The sequence below is a fragment of the Zonotrichia albicollis genome, chromosome 2 (assembly GCF_047830755.1).
Source record: "Zonotrichia albicollis isolate bZonAlb1 chromosome 2, bZonAlb1.hap1, whole genome shotgun sequence".
Taxonomy (NCBI): Eukaryota; Metazoa; Chordata; class Aves; order Passeriformes; family Passerellidae; genus Zonotrichia; species Zonotrichia albicollis.
The window spans coordinates 61,136,420-61,150,055 of record NC_133820.1 but is presented as its reverse complement, the minus strand read 5'-3'; the positions used below and the strand labels follow the sequence as shown (position 1 = coordinate 61,150,055).

General features: G+C 45.7%; 1 protein-coding gene and 1 long non-coding RNA gene across 7 annotated transcripts in view; one reads left to right on the top strand and one right to left on the bottom strand.

The window, feature by feature from the left end:
* LOC141728198 (uncharacterized) overlaps positions 1-3,872 on the top strand; it is a 33,310-nt gene extending 29,438 nt beyond the window's left edge. Inside the window, exon 3 of the long non-coding RNA XR_012579011.1 lies at positions 2,055-3,872. This is a non-coding gene — a long non-coding RNA (uncharacterized LOC141728198). The remainder of the gene's footprint in view (positions 1-2,054) is intronic.
* The window catches only part of LOC102067838 (uncharacterized), a 79,052-nt gene that overhangs the window by 35,649 nt on the left and 29,767 nt on the right, over positions 1-13,636 (bottom strand). For all 6 annotated transcript variants that reach the window (XR_012579010.1, XM_074535293.1, XM_074535294.1 and 3 more), the window contains one exon: positions 13,513-13,580. Coding sequence is in view for 5 of the 6 variants with exons in the window: in XM_074535293.1 (XP_074391394.1) it covers positions 13,513-13,580 (68 nt within the window). In the remaining variant the exon portion in view is untranslated. The remainder of the gene's footprint in view (positions 1-13,512; positions 13,581-13,636) is intronic.

The window sequence follows — 13,636 nt, the reverse complement described above, 5'->3', positions numbered from 1 at the left end:
GCCTTTTCACCCCAAACTGCATTCAGCCCATGATGACTTGGTCCCAGCAGCTCTGTGAGCTCTCCTCGTGGCAGACAGCAGCCCTACAACCTCTGCTCACTGTGCCAGGTACTGACAGGGCCAGACATTCTGGGGAGCTCTGCAGCAGCAGTATTGTGGTGGCTATGATGAAGCTAATTAAAACAGATTGAATGGAGACAGAAGCAAAGGTAGCATCAGTGAAAGGTGGCACAGAGCAGCTACAGTTCCCTCAGAGCTGCTCTAGCACCAAACACTGCGCCTTGCTGAAATGTGCTGCCATTACAAAGTACACCTGCATGTACCACATTTTCAAGTTTCAGGGAGACTGACATGAGGTCTGGGGGAGCTGCTACATGTATGGGGCTTTATGCATGCTCTGGAGCTGCAGGAGTACCTGGTAAGTGCCAGGAACCGACAACATTTTGTACGTACACACGGATTTACATGGCGTTTTTGGTATCTGAACATTTGCTACTGCTTAAAAGACAACCCTGTTCTGATCTGCTGACCGAAAGGATCTTGAGTATTGATTTTAAAGGCACATGGATAGGCCAGAATGCAGACATAGAATCATAGAATCATTTATGTTGGAAAAGAGTTATAACAGCATTGGGTCCAACTGGTAACCCAGCAGTTCCAAGTGCACCACTAAACCATGTCCCTCAGTGCCACAGCTACATGTCTTTTGAATACCTCCAGGAACAGGGACTCCATTACTTCCCTAGGCAGCCTGTTCCAATGCTTGACAATCCCCTTGGTGAACAAATTTTTCCAAGTATTCAGGGCAAAGATCCTTTTCTTCCTCTGACACAGGTACGCCCCATCTTTGACCAGTGGCCCTGCTGTCATGTAAACTGACCCATGATCAAAATCCCCCAAATGCTGTGGGTGACACTGGGCTCAGAGACAGGTATTGATCTGTTGTCTCTTCCTATTTCTTTTCTTATCATCCCCTGCAACTGGTAGGATAAGGGAGAACACTGCCTATGGTCCAGATCCCTTAACCAATTGTCCCAAAGCTGCGAAGTGCCTCCTGATTGCCTTTGGACTTCCTGGTGCAACTTCATTGCTGCCTACCAGAAAACTAATAGTGGAGAGCAACCCAAGGGCAAGAACCTTTCTCTTCACTTCTTAAACTCATGTCCCAGACAGGCAGCACACCTCCCTCAGAAGTGGTTCCAGACAGCATATGGGGCCTTCTTCTCCCTTCAGAAGGGAGTCTTCCATGGCAATGACCTGCCTCTTTTTCTTCATGGGCACAGTTTTGAGACAGGTTGACTTAATCGTGGTGACAGCTCCATGCAAGATGAGACACTGTCCCCACTGCTCAGTTCTGCTAGCAGGGCCTCGTACCCATACCTGCTCCTGGCCCTACATGATCCTATCTATATCCATCTATTTTTTCTTGCAGTCAACGGCATTGTAGCATGTATGTCCTGTTTCTTGCTGAGAGTCCAATGCAGCATAATCCGGGTTATGAGCATTTGCTCTCAGGGACTGCAACATTAATAAAATACCTGGTTATATCATTAATAAAAGTCATCCACATAGCTACAGAATTATTAGTTAATGCTGCTTTCTCTTTGGCTAGAGTAGCATAGCTAAGTTATAGACAGATTTGTATTGGTAAGGCTTCCAGACCAAAGAGTCAGATCATATTTGCCATCAGCAATGTGTTGTTGAGAGTATAAACTGAAAACTCAGTAGTCACCAACCAACAGCATTGCCTGAGCACCACAAAACATGGAAAAGTTCTTGACTCTGGCCCAGTAGGGCTGCCACTTAGATATTTTTGAAATTTAATTAAGCAAATGTCATAATTCCTAACACAAACCATCTTGTTGTGAGCATGCTTTTGAGTGCTCAAAGCAAAGCAGAAAGGAGCATTGAAACCCTGAGGAGTTAGGAATTATTCCCATATTAGGTACTATTTCCACAATGAAATGCTCTCCCAGTTATCCATTTTCATTATGCCAATTTATTGTATTTATGGACTAGGGATGTGTGTTTAGATTAAAATCTCACTTTTGTAGGTGCTACAAATCATGAAACAGTCCCTGTTCCTGCAGACTCCAATGCAGTGCCACGGTGACCTGGAAGCAGAGGATAAAGGACAGTGCCAGTGGGGAGAATGTGCAAATTGATGTGCCCAGCAAAAACCCACATTCTTCAGAGCAGAAAAAGTTTGCTTTTCAGGAGAAAACTGTACAGTGTGAAAGTGCTCATGGTCTATGCAGACATCTCATTTTTATTTAAGAATGGGTGAAGTGCTTATGAAACGAGACAAATAAAAAGCCTGAGAAATTTCAGTTTTCTCCATCCAGAGAACAAATACATCAGGTTGTTCCACAGTGACCTGTCAAGACTAAATTTAAAAGGGAAGAAGAGGAGTTCAGGCTCTGTACCCACTGCAGCTTGCTCTCTGTGTTCCCACTTCCATCAACAGCAGGATCTTCACCACTGCCATCTCCCCATCCTTGGAAAAAGGGGCTGAGAGAAATATTATTCACAGACTTCAGATGAGACAATTAATCCACCCACTGTCTGCAGTGACTTGTAACAGCAACTTGCATTTTCCAAAGAGATTTTGGCATGGAGGAGCCTGAATGTAATTATTAATGTGTGGAAGTCTCATGTAAATGAGCCTGTTTGAAAACAGGGCTCAATAGTGCAGTGAGAAAGCCATGAAGGACCTCAGTATCCACCTCCACTGCACCAAGTGAAGGTGGTCTGCAGAGCCCAAGGTGCCCCCAGGGCTAGAATCAGCATAGCCAGGTTGATCAAAGCCTGGCTGAACAAGCTTTGCTCTTTTGCTGCCATGTAACCCAGTGCCAATGCACACATACACCCTTTCCTACCCTCACAGCACTGCTGCATGGCACTGCACAGCAGCACATGGTGGCTCCAGCTGGAAACAGCTGCTGTGGGTGTGGTGGGGACACATCTGCAAGAGCCCACATTCCCCATCTATGCTGGGACCTCGCTCACTCCTCACTTCTCTGAGATGGCCTCAGGATCTGTTTCACAGGAGCTGGTAGGACCCAAAGGGGCAAGTGGGGCACCCAAAGTAGCTTTAAATTCAGTGGAGGGGTGGAAAGGCAGCTGAGAGAATGAGCAGTGGTGAGACCAGGCACTAGAATCTGAAGGTAAAGGCAGCAGTTTATTAATGAAGATGCTTGCTTAAGTGTCTTGGTAATGTAGCAGTGAGAAACCTTGTTATTTCTGCTTCCAGCACAGAGTGCATATACAACATGGTATTGTGAAATCCTGAAATCTCTGTACACAAATACAGTTAGGAGAAGAAAAAAAGAAAAACTTGGCCATATTTCTGAATATACTAACTTCTTCTGAAAATAATATCACAGCCAGAACAGGCCTGCTATATTCAACTTTCATGCACAAGTCCTCATACCTGGCTTAATAATCATAATGAACTATGAGGGAAAGGTAAATAGTCTTCATTCCACATCTCTGAGGATAATAGTAAGAAGGAAGAGATTTCAAACATTGGTAATGACTTGTAGAGCAGCACATTGCTTAAAACATTGACTATGAGCCAAGAAATACTCCTCAAGGCTGCAATCAAAAACAGTTTTTGGCTCTGTGCTGTGAACAGAAACTTTATTTGATCAACAGAGTTATTGCAACAGACTTGCTGTTGGGAGCCTGGAAGCTCATCTCTAATGTGGCACCCCTCACTGAAGTTAAAGCTCCTGCATGGGAAAGCTCTGGGCTCATGAAATGCAGCTCTGGCTCACAGCTTCAATTAATTGTGATGACCACTGAGGAGAGTTGATGTTTCTCCCTTGCCTGGCACAGAAGTCTATGTAACTTTTCATGGGGAAATAAGATCTGAGACTGGCAAAAATACTTCTCTCTGTTTTTGCAAGTAGCTGTTGATTTGGGAGAATGAAAGCAGCTGAACTGTTTTTTGTGAAGAGCTTCAGTGTATTGCCCTCAGCAGCAGCACAAGTACCAGAGCAATCTCTGCCCTATAGGCCTTGCCAGACTAAGAAGAAAACAGATGTGGATTAGCCCCCCTCCTGGCCAGAAAAAACACCCACCTGCCAGAGAATATTAGCAGGCAGAAAAGGAAGGAACTGAAAATTAATTTTTAATAGAGTTTCTCAGAAAATGGCAGACCTTCTCAGAGTATTTCAGACTCTTTTTTTGAAATGCAAAGTAGACATTTCAGTTAAAATCTGGAAAACTGAAGGTCTATTACTCCTATAAATATCTGCCATCAGAAATGGGTTTCCTGCTGGCATCACTAAGGAAAAAAGAGAGTTCTGACAAGAGAGGGAGTTGCTAATATCAGAAAGTAATTCTCAACAAGAAACAACAAGCTATACTGATCTGAAAAAAAACCAAAAAAATTATACTGACTGCTCCTGAGTACCACACACTCAACCCCATCCAACTAATTGCTGAGGGACCTATGGATAATTGGCATCTCCATGCTGATGGTTTGGTGATCTGGCAAAAGAGAACATTTCCCAACCATGGGAATAAAGGTTTTTAAAAATTTAGAGGCTCCTGTTCAGCAAAAAGAAACCAGTAATGCACAGAGACTTCAGCCTGTGTCAGAGACACAAGAGGTCTGATGCAAACCAGACACGAGCTGCCTGAGTTCTTTGGGAGAGAAGGAATTTCAGACTAGCGTGCCACAGGAAGACCCTAGAGAAGCTACTAGGTGCTCACACAGGCCATGATCAAGAAGACCAGAATACCAAAAAACTAAAAAAGCTATAAATAAATATATTTTGGGGATATGATGTATGCTGACTGACATCCAAACACTGGCACAGCTTGCCCAGAAAAGTGGATGTCCATCACTGGAAGTGTTAAAAGACAGATCAGATGATCCAGTGAAACAACGTCCCTGCCCACAGCATTGGGGGTGGACCAGATGATCTTTTAACATCTTTTCTAACCCAAACAAAGTTATCAATTTTATGATTTCTTATTTCAGCACAGAAAGCCTAAAATTTCCTGGATCTGACAGTCTAAACTGCCATTAAAAGCAATATGCTGTTTCCAAATTTTTTTTCAAACAGAAGAACACTAACATCACAATTTTTCCCCAAAGAATGGGGCAACTCAAAGTTTTCAATGAGTTTTAGAGATTGTGACTTTCTTATTCAAATCCAGACATTATGAAAAGAGGGGATGATAAATTATCATGTCCAAAGATTTACCTTTCCAAAAAGAAGGAAGATAGAGTGGCAAAGTACAGAAGAAGGGAAACATTGGGAAAGGGGAAAAGCAAGCATGTGTCCAGTGCTGCCTTCAGGCTTTATGTTTGACAGAAACAAGACACCCACAGAAAAATAGAATGTTTTTCTGTATGGGGCAGATTATATGACTGTTACACCTGATTCCTGCTTCAAAAAACATGCAGTGTCTCCATTGCTTGGGGATGGCTGCAGGTAGAAGCATCTACAGCAATTTAACAGCAGTGAGCCCTGCAGAAGAGTGGAAGGGACACCACTGCTGCAGGAGCAACTTTGTAAGCAGTTAAACCCCATAGGGAAAGGTAATACCTACAACTGTGAACAAAAACTCATTTGTAATTAAAAGCAAATCCCAAGAAGACTGTGTTGCATCAGTTGGAAGCACACATAGATTTGGGGCAAACTGGGGAGATCTCTAAGGTTGACACTTGTGTCTTCTGCCTCAGTACACCCAGAGAGGCGTCTAAACTCAATCCTGTGCCATGTGCTCTAGGATGGCCCTGCTTGAGCAGAAAGTTGGACCAGAAGCCCCACTGTGGTCCCTTCCAGCCTGACACATCCCATGATTCTGTGGTACTCAGGAATTAACGCTGGGGTAAGACACAGGCATTTCACACCCCCAGTGCTCCTCTGACAGGGTGCTGAGGAGCAACAGTGCAGCACTGGTTCCTACTTGTGCCTCTGTGTAATCATGGACCTGTGGCTGGACTCCAGGTTCATAAATAGGACACCTTAGATCAGGTGCTGGCCTGCTCCCTGGCCACCCCCAGCAGCAGAGCCTTGTGTAGGTATCTCAGAGGCTTGCTCAAAGGCAGTCACAGATGCAGAGGCTTCCCCCATTATTTACAGGAATACTGAGACCTGAGAAGTGGTTGCTGGGCTGATGTGGCCCAGTGCATTGCACACTGGTCACAGGGAGACACCACAAGCAGGACCATGGTTATTTCTACCACCTGAGGAAAAGGGTGTCCCCATGCTTTCCCTACATAGGCTCTGCATGACCCCTTGGTCCCACAGAGTTCCTGCCTGCCAAGGAGGGAAAGGGGCCTGATGGCAACACTGTGGCTCCCTAGCATAGGTAACATCTGATGGTTCAGGAGAGCTGGGAACAAAAAGCAGGCTGGAAGCAAACAGCCCCATCCCATCCAGCCATGCAACATGACTCAACAGATCCACACAGGCAGGGCTGTGCAGGCTGTGAGCGGAAACCAAACACAGAGCATGCCGTGGGCTGGCAAGCTGGGCCATTTTCTTTACTTTTTTTTTTTTTTTTTTTTTTTTTTTGGTGGAGTCTTATCCTTCTCTTGTATTTAAGCAGCACTTCCAAGAGGAAGAAAGAAAGGCTGGAAGAAAATACTGACTTGCCATGGGGTGGGGGCCTCTCACCAAGATCTGCAGTGCAGCTAAGAAGGATTTTGCCTGTTTTCCTAAAAAATGTATACACTGGTGGCTTTGCTGGGATGGAGAGAAGGTGCCACACATGCAGGGAGAAGGCTGAGATGGGCAGGATACCCTGTGGCCGACAGAAGCTCCTCAGCTTGTGTAACTTGCCAGGGTAGAGAATTGCTTTGACAAGTTACATAGGCTTCTACAGCAGCTATGAATTTGATCCTATAAAAAACAAGTATCAACAACTTAATCACATGCCTGGGTCACATGGAAGCAAGGACAACACGCAGTAGCAAATGTTGACTTTTTTTCCTTTCTTTTTTTTTTTTTTTTTTTTGAGTGTGTTTGTTTTTTAACATAAAGTGGGAGTGAGGAGTGAAATTTGGGTGGGGCTTTCTACTATTCACTGGGAGGAAACAGAAAGTGTTTGCAACAGCTCCTGCTTTGTTTTGCTCTCCCGCAGGAGCACGGGGCTCTCTCCAGGCTCTGCCAGGCCGGTAATGCCGCAGTTTTTCCAGGACTCCCAGCTTGTTCTGCAGCCCAGAGCAGCCCTCACGCTGTCTCACTGGCACTCATCGACGAGCCGGGCTGCCGTGGGCTAAGGGCAGGAGCTTTGGCCGAGTGCCTGGCACAGCCGTGAGCCGCTGGCAGCAGCGCTTGGCAGCGCTGTCTTTGGAAAAAGATGACGGTATCCAGAGTGGGCGATGTCAGCATCGCGGCCCGGGAGGCCGCGGAGAGGAAGGCCGTGCAGGGCAGCCGGGAGCCTGAGTCATGGCGGTGCCGCGGGCCTGCCTTCAGCGCTGCAGCCCGAGCTCCGGCCCTGCCTGCAGCTTAAACTCCGGCCCTGCCCGCTCCGGGCCTGCCTGCTCCGGGCCTGCCTGCAGCGCTGCAGCCCGAGCTCCTGCAGCCCGAGCTCCGGCCCTGCCTGCAGCCCGGAGCACAGGCCTGGCGAGGCGGCACGCAGCTGACAGGGCTCCCAGCGAGACGTGCCTGTTCCCAGCAGCGCTGAGAGAGAAATGCTGGCTGGCACCGTGTGCCGCAGGCAGCCTGCCCTGGGGACAGGCCTCTCACCCGCAGCTCGGTCAGACCCCGGCGATCACCGCCTGGCCAGATTTTGTTGGTCACTGCGGGGTATTTTTTTTTTTTTCTAAAGACACTTGTCCAGATCATCGTGTCTGCAAGCGTCTCAAAGTGAAACAGTTTGTTCTAACTCACAGAAACCTCTGGGTTTCGTACTGTTCTGTCTCTACCTCCCTTCCGAGACCCGAGAGACTCAAATCAACCAACAAACCATTTTTTTTCTTACAGTTTTCAAATGAAAGCCCTGTTTTTTCCTTACCTACTTCTGTCGTGCAGTATCCAGTTACTGACCTACAGGTCTCACACTTGTGGTTGGTTTCCAACAATCGCGTTCACATTGGGCATAGATTTTTGCAATGGGCCAAAGTCACAGCAGGTTGATCAATGCCTGCTCCATCCACCACAGGGAGTGCAGCAAACCAGCCCTCCCAAAGCTTTGCTCTCTTACACCATGAAGGGTTTGTATAAGTGCAGCTATTTCAGCAAAGCTTTACTGATGGATCTCGTGTGCACACATGTAAAACAGCCCAGGTGTGCCTACCTGAAGCTGGGAGGGCTGTGTGGATCTAGGCTTCTGCCTCCTCCTCACACTGCGACTCACACAGCCCAGCCAGAACCAGCTGTGGGGCACCCTTGGCTCAGTTCTTTCCTTTTAACTCCTCTGGTACAATTAAAGCAGCACAGACTCAAATGTGGCTGTAGTGATGCTGCTATAAAAATACAGGAAGGGAAACTAGGTTTAACAAAGCATGACCCTTCATACTTGCATAACTCTTCACACTGGTACTTCTACCAGCATCAATCTCCTAGTGAAAATGTAAATTATATCCCCAGCTGAAAGTCCTGCACAGGCACAGACACTATGGGCAGATAAGACCCATGTGCTACTCAGTGGGAACAGTTTGTGTCTTGCAAAGTATCCTTCTGGTTGATAGGAGCCAGAAATATAAAGGAGAATATTTGCTTTTCTTTTAAAAATAGCTTGTTCTAAGGAATGTCTTTTTCAGCCATGAGAGACTACAACATGGAAGGGATACAGGACCTAATAACCCACCTGGAAATACTTTGTATGGAAAAGCAGTTTAGCCAGTTTGGGGATTGAGCCAAAGAATTATCAGACAGGCCTTGCTTGATATGATTTGGGTTTGAGGCAGCTTTTACAGCCCAGCAGGATTTCCCAAAGCTGAGGTGCTTTTAGGTTGCCCGTGTATGTGCCTGGCCCTTTTTGCAGTCCTGGCTTTTGGCCAAAGTGATTTCTGTTTGTGAGGGAGTGAACAAGTGAGGATCATTACAACTTGGAAGGAGCTCAGTTCTTTCTGAGAGCTATGGAGACACAGAATGGGACAAAACAAGTATAGAAATGTACCACAAAGTGGGAGCTGATAAGGAGATGACATGCTCCTGCAAATTTTAGCTGTTTAGGACATTTTTTTTTTGTTTGCAGGCTGTGGGACAGCTCTTATGCAGAAGTAGGGGAACCTGGATGCAGGAGAATAAGAGGTTTCCAGTAGGATTTGTGTGTATCTCCCACTCTGAGGCAATTGTACATCAGCAGATCTATACTCTGACCATGGAGGGGTGGCTTCTCCACAGCTGTGATTCTGCTCCTCATCCTCATGGTGATGATACACTCGTGCACACCACAGGAGCAGCAGCACAGTGTTAAAAATTGTGAATTTTCAGAAGTCAACAGCAGAGCCTCTACTGCACTCTCTTCAGGGAAAGCAGTTCAATGAAAAGGTAAAGATGGGACACTGTAACCTTCCTTGCCCCCCCCAGGTATTTTTTCAAGGTACAAAAGGGCTTCTAATGAAACTATCCCACTGCCTGAAGGACAGAACAAATGAACTCTGACATCCATGAGGCACCCCAGGTAGCATTTCCAAATGAAAATTTATGGGTCTTTTAGGAATCTTGGGGTGAGGGAAAAGAGAGGAAGAAAGAGCAAAGTTAAGTTCCATGGAAAGCTGCTACTCTTCATTGAATCTAAAATAGAACTTCTTGGAAGTTTACCAACCAGGCATTTTTGTGTGGAAAACACTAACTGTGCAGATTGGGCACTGTCCAAGTTAAAATACACACCAGTACTGGATGGGAATAATGTTAGGGGTCTAGATGTGTTGACTCTGAAATACCTGCCAAAGAGTCTCTGCTATGGCAAGACTTGGGACCTCACAGCAGCTGTTACTTTTCTACAGCACATTATAGGTCTGGCTTTGGGTCTCCAACTGTGCATCCTCAGGATTTCAGGGAGGTGTCAGTGAGTTCTGGAGTGTAGCTTGTGCTTTACACTCAGTGCAGATCCAGTCAGTTCACTAACTGGAGTCCCGGGAGTTTGCTTGGTTTTCCTTTTCTGAGTTTGACACCTGCATTTGGAGAGATGACTTATGCCCAGTACTGCACTTGGAGCAAGGGAGTGGGAGGGAAAGGATGTTGGACTGTGGTTTTTCAGGACAGGTTTTTCAGTAAAAAGACTGTTTTGTTCAATCCAAGTGTCTTTTTTAAAAGACTGAATCCATGTCTAGCATGAATCAAGGCACAGAAGGAGCAGAAAACTAGCTGGAAACTGGACATTCCCTGGAGTGTGATGGAACTTGCTAGAATTCAAGGACTTTTACATTAATATGTACTAGGACTCGTGTTTCACACAATATTGATGCTCAACATGAGTCTGGGCATTGGATGAGGACAGGGAATGGGAGCACAGTTTTCAGCTTGGGAGGTTTCCTCCTCCCACTGAAAAGACCCAGACTTAACCTTGCTGTACCAATTGATCTCATGCATGGTAAGGAGAATTTTGAGTTTTTTTTCTGTAGCCCTCTTCAAATTCTTTCTTCCATGCTTGCCATGATAGTATTGGAGCATCCACCTTTTCCATCTGCTTCTCTGCAAACACCTGCCCATGCAATTCCTCCGTGCTGCACCTTGTGCTGAACGTGATGCTGTTCTTGGTGAGTCAAATCCATTGAGGCATCAAGATGATTTGACCTGTGCCTAGGAGAAACATGGTGCTGAAACTCTTCTTTGGTTCTGCACCATGGGGAAACCCTTTATCCAAATGGCTTTGTGTTTCCCTGCCCCAGCTGTCCCCAGTCTCACATCATCGCCCTTAGATGTACAAACTACATGTACCTCAGCAAGCAAGGCTTTGCCAGCCAGGGCTGTTCTGAGAATACCTGATTTTTTCACTGTAATTTGGAAGGAGAAGCCTGTGTTCATATTCTTGCCTGAGGCACAGCACAGTTCTTGAGCAGGACTTGTATTTCTGGTTTCTTTACAATACAAACTTTATCAGCCAGACGAAAGCTGAACTCCAGTTTTTCCAAAGAGGGTCACAACAAGCTTGGCTAGAGCCTTGAGTCAGTTAGCTGGGACTACACAGAACTCAGACACTTGTTTCAAGCAGTCTTTCTCTCATAAAAACATAGAGCACCTCAGTATCCTCTTGCTTCCCTACTTTCATGCTCCAGTTGCTCAGAAATGGGACAGGATGCAGTAGAGCCAGTGTATGTATGTCTGAGCATGTACCTGTGTGTGAAAGGTGTGATCAGCATGGTTCTTGCTTTTGGGTAGTGTAAAGTTAGCATCCTTGCTGGTGGGGGCTTCCAAAGGGGAGAGAGAAAGCACAGCAGAGCTGATCCCACATGGTGTCATCTCTGATGGGGCAGGAGAGCTGTTAAGAGTTACATTCTTAGCAGATCAAAGCTGTATTTCCTGGTGGAAGCCAAGTGAAAGCTTATGTGCCTGTTTGGCAGCCTGTCATTTAGATAGGGATGAGCCTGAGACTAACCCAGAAGCTAATGAGAGGGAGGAGATGGGGAATGTATTGAAAAATGCCCTGAGAAGAGAGGCAGATGACATGGAGGAGCCAAGCCTGTGTCTCTGTCCGAGTACTGAAGTACTGGAGCTTGCAGGCACAAGGGAGCCATGTGATCTGTGCTGGAGCACAGGCACCTCTCCTGCAGAGAGGGCAGATGCTGCACTAGGTCAGGATGTCTCCTGGAGAGAAGCTGAGTGCTGGGAGGTTTTCAAAAAGCACTACAACCCTTAGCTCTGAGAGGCAGGGTCTGGCATGAAAGTGTGAACAGACTGGGGTTTTAGTTGCTCAGGAAGAGCTAGAACATAGCAGCTGAGCAGAAAAGTTAAACTAAGTGTTTTTTATCCACGGAGAAAGTACTGGAAGGTAGTGGCTGACCCTTGGGAATAGGTTAAGTGAGCCAGAGAGCAGCAGTGATAAGAGGGTGGAGGTGTTATTGATGCACTCCCTCAAGGCTGGGCTCCCTTGTGTCTGTGTGTCTAAACTTGAGGAGCTGATTCTCTCTTCTTTTTTTTTTTAGGCTGGCAACTTATGGTAGTGTAAGCAGATGTGTCTCAATGTTGTGGTGATGGCAAAGGAGTTTTTTGAGAAATGGGGAGCAGGAAAGGTTTGTGAAGTGGCCTGTGCATTTCTGAGGTGTGAGGATAAGTAAGAGGCAGCTGGGAACAGGTCGTATGGATTTGGGATCCCTGAGTGGGTAAAAGGTTGGGAAGACATTAGTAGGGTCTTAAAACATTCTTGGCAGGTAGCTCTGGGTGAAGGAGGCATCTGTACAAGGTGGTTTTGCAACCTTGCAAGACCTTGCAGAGATGACCAAGCAACGTGAGCTTGGTGTGAGGCAAGGCATAACAGGATAGTGGGCAGATGGTCTGGCACGTGCCTACACAACCCCCAAACCAGCCAACTCTGTACTCCTCAAGGGACTTACTGTAACTTGAAGGAGGATTATTTACTAAGACCACTTTTTTTTTTTTCTTTTTAGAAGAAAAATCAGTGCTTCATCAAAAGACAGTGTAAAGCAATGAAAAAAATAAAGTCACAGTGCCAGGAAGTACCGATCAAATTCACATCCCATGAGAACTAACCTGCTTGTAGCTTTGCTTCAAAAATATTAATCCATTTATTGCCCATTAAAAATTCCCTTTGTCTCTTCTCAGTTGTGGTGCATGCTTGAGATCTTAAAGATGGCACTGTCAGTCCTTAAAGCAATATTTGACATCAATTTACTCATTAACTTTCAAATGCAGGACACTGAAAACCTTTTCCTGAGGGCATCTTTGTGTTCTGTTTGAGAGAGTTACTGTTGTTTTCCCACCTCCCCTGAAGGGTTGTTTACAATACCATCTCTCCCTTTTAATCCTCTTTTCCTTTCATGTCTAACAAACAGTGTTAAACAGAACATGGGGGGAAAAGCAGATCTCACACATTATAATTATCTATAGTTAACTGAAGAAATCCTTCACATTAAGAGGTCTCATTTTATAAGTTAATACTCAAGAAGCTTTTTCCTATATTTTTCCACACAAAAACTCTGTTCTTTCAAGCTTGAGGTTTGCATGTATACTAAGTCAGATAAAGGGTTTCTGAGTTGATGTGCACTCTGTGCAGAGACTGAGCTGCCACAAACAAAATTTTCCTTATGAGATCCTCTGCAAGGGATGTCTTGAGATGTACACACTAGAATGTGGGCAGTACCAAGATGTTAAGCTATGACAGAAAATATTACATTTCAAAACTGGCTGCTGTTTCTGCTGGATATTTTTAGAGTTCCCCTTAATTTCTCTATCTCTTTTTGCCCTGTATCTGAGCACTTTAAGACTGTGAATATATTTAGAGTAACAATTTTTCTGTGGGGAGGTGTGGGACTCCACATTACACAGATCTGAGAGGCTATCGTTTGATGAGCACTTCTTTCAGCAGCACCACCAACATAAGCATCCCCTGATTTCCCCTCTCCCACCACTCACTCACCCCTCAGCTGTGCCAGTTTCTGTGCTGTGTGGGAAACATATCACAGAACACATCCAGGTTAAAAATAGCTGGAAAAGAGAGAGAGAAAGAGAGAGAGAAATGAATTCCAGAACCTGGACTAATA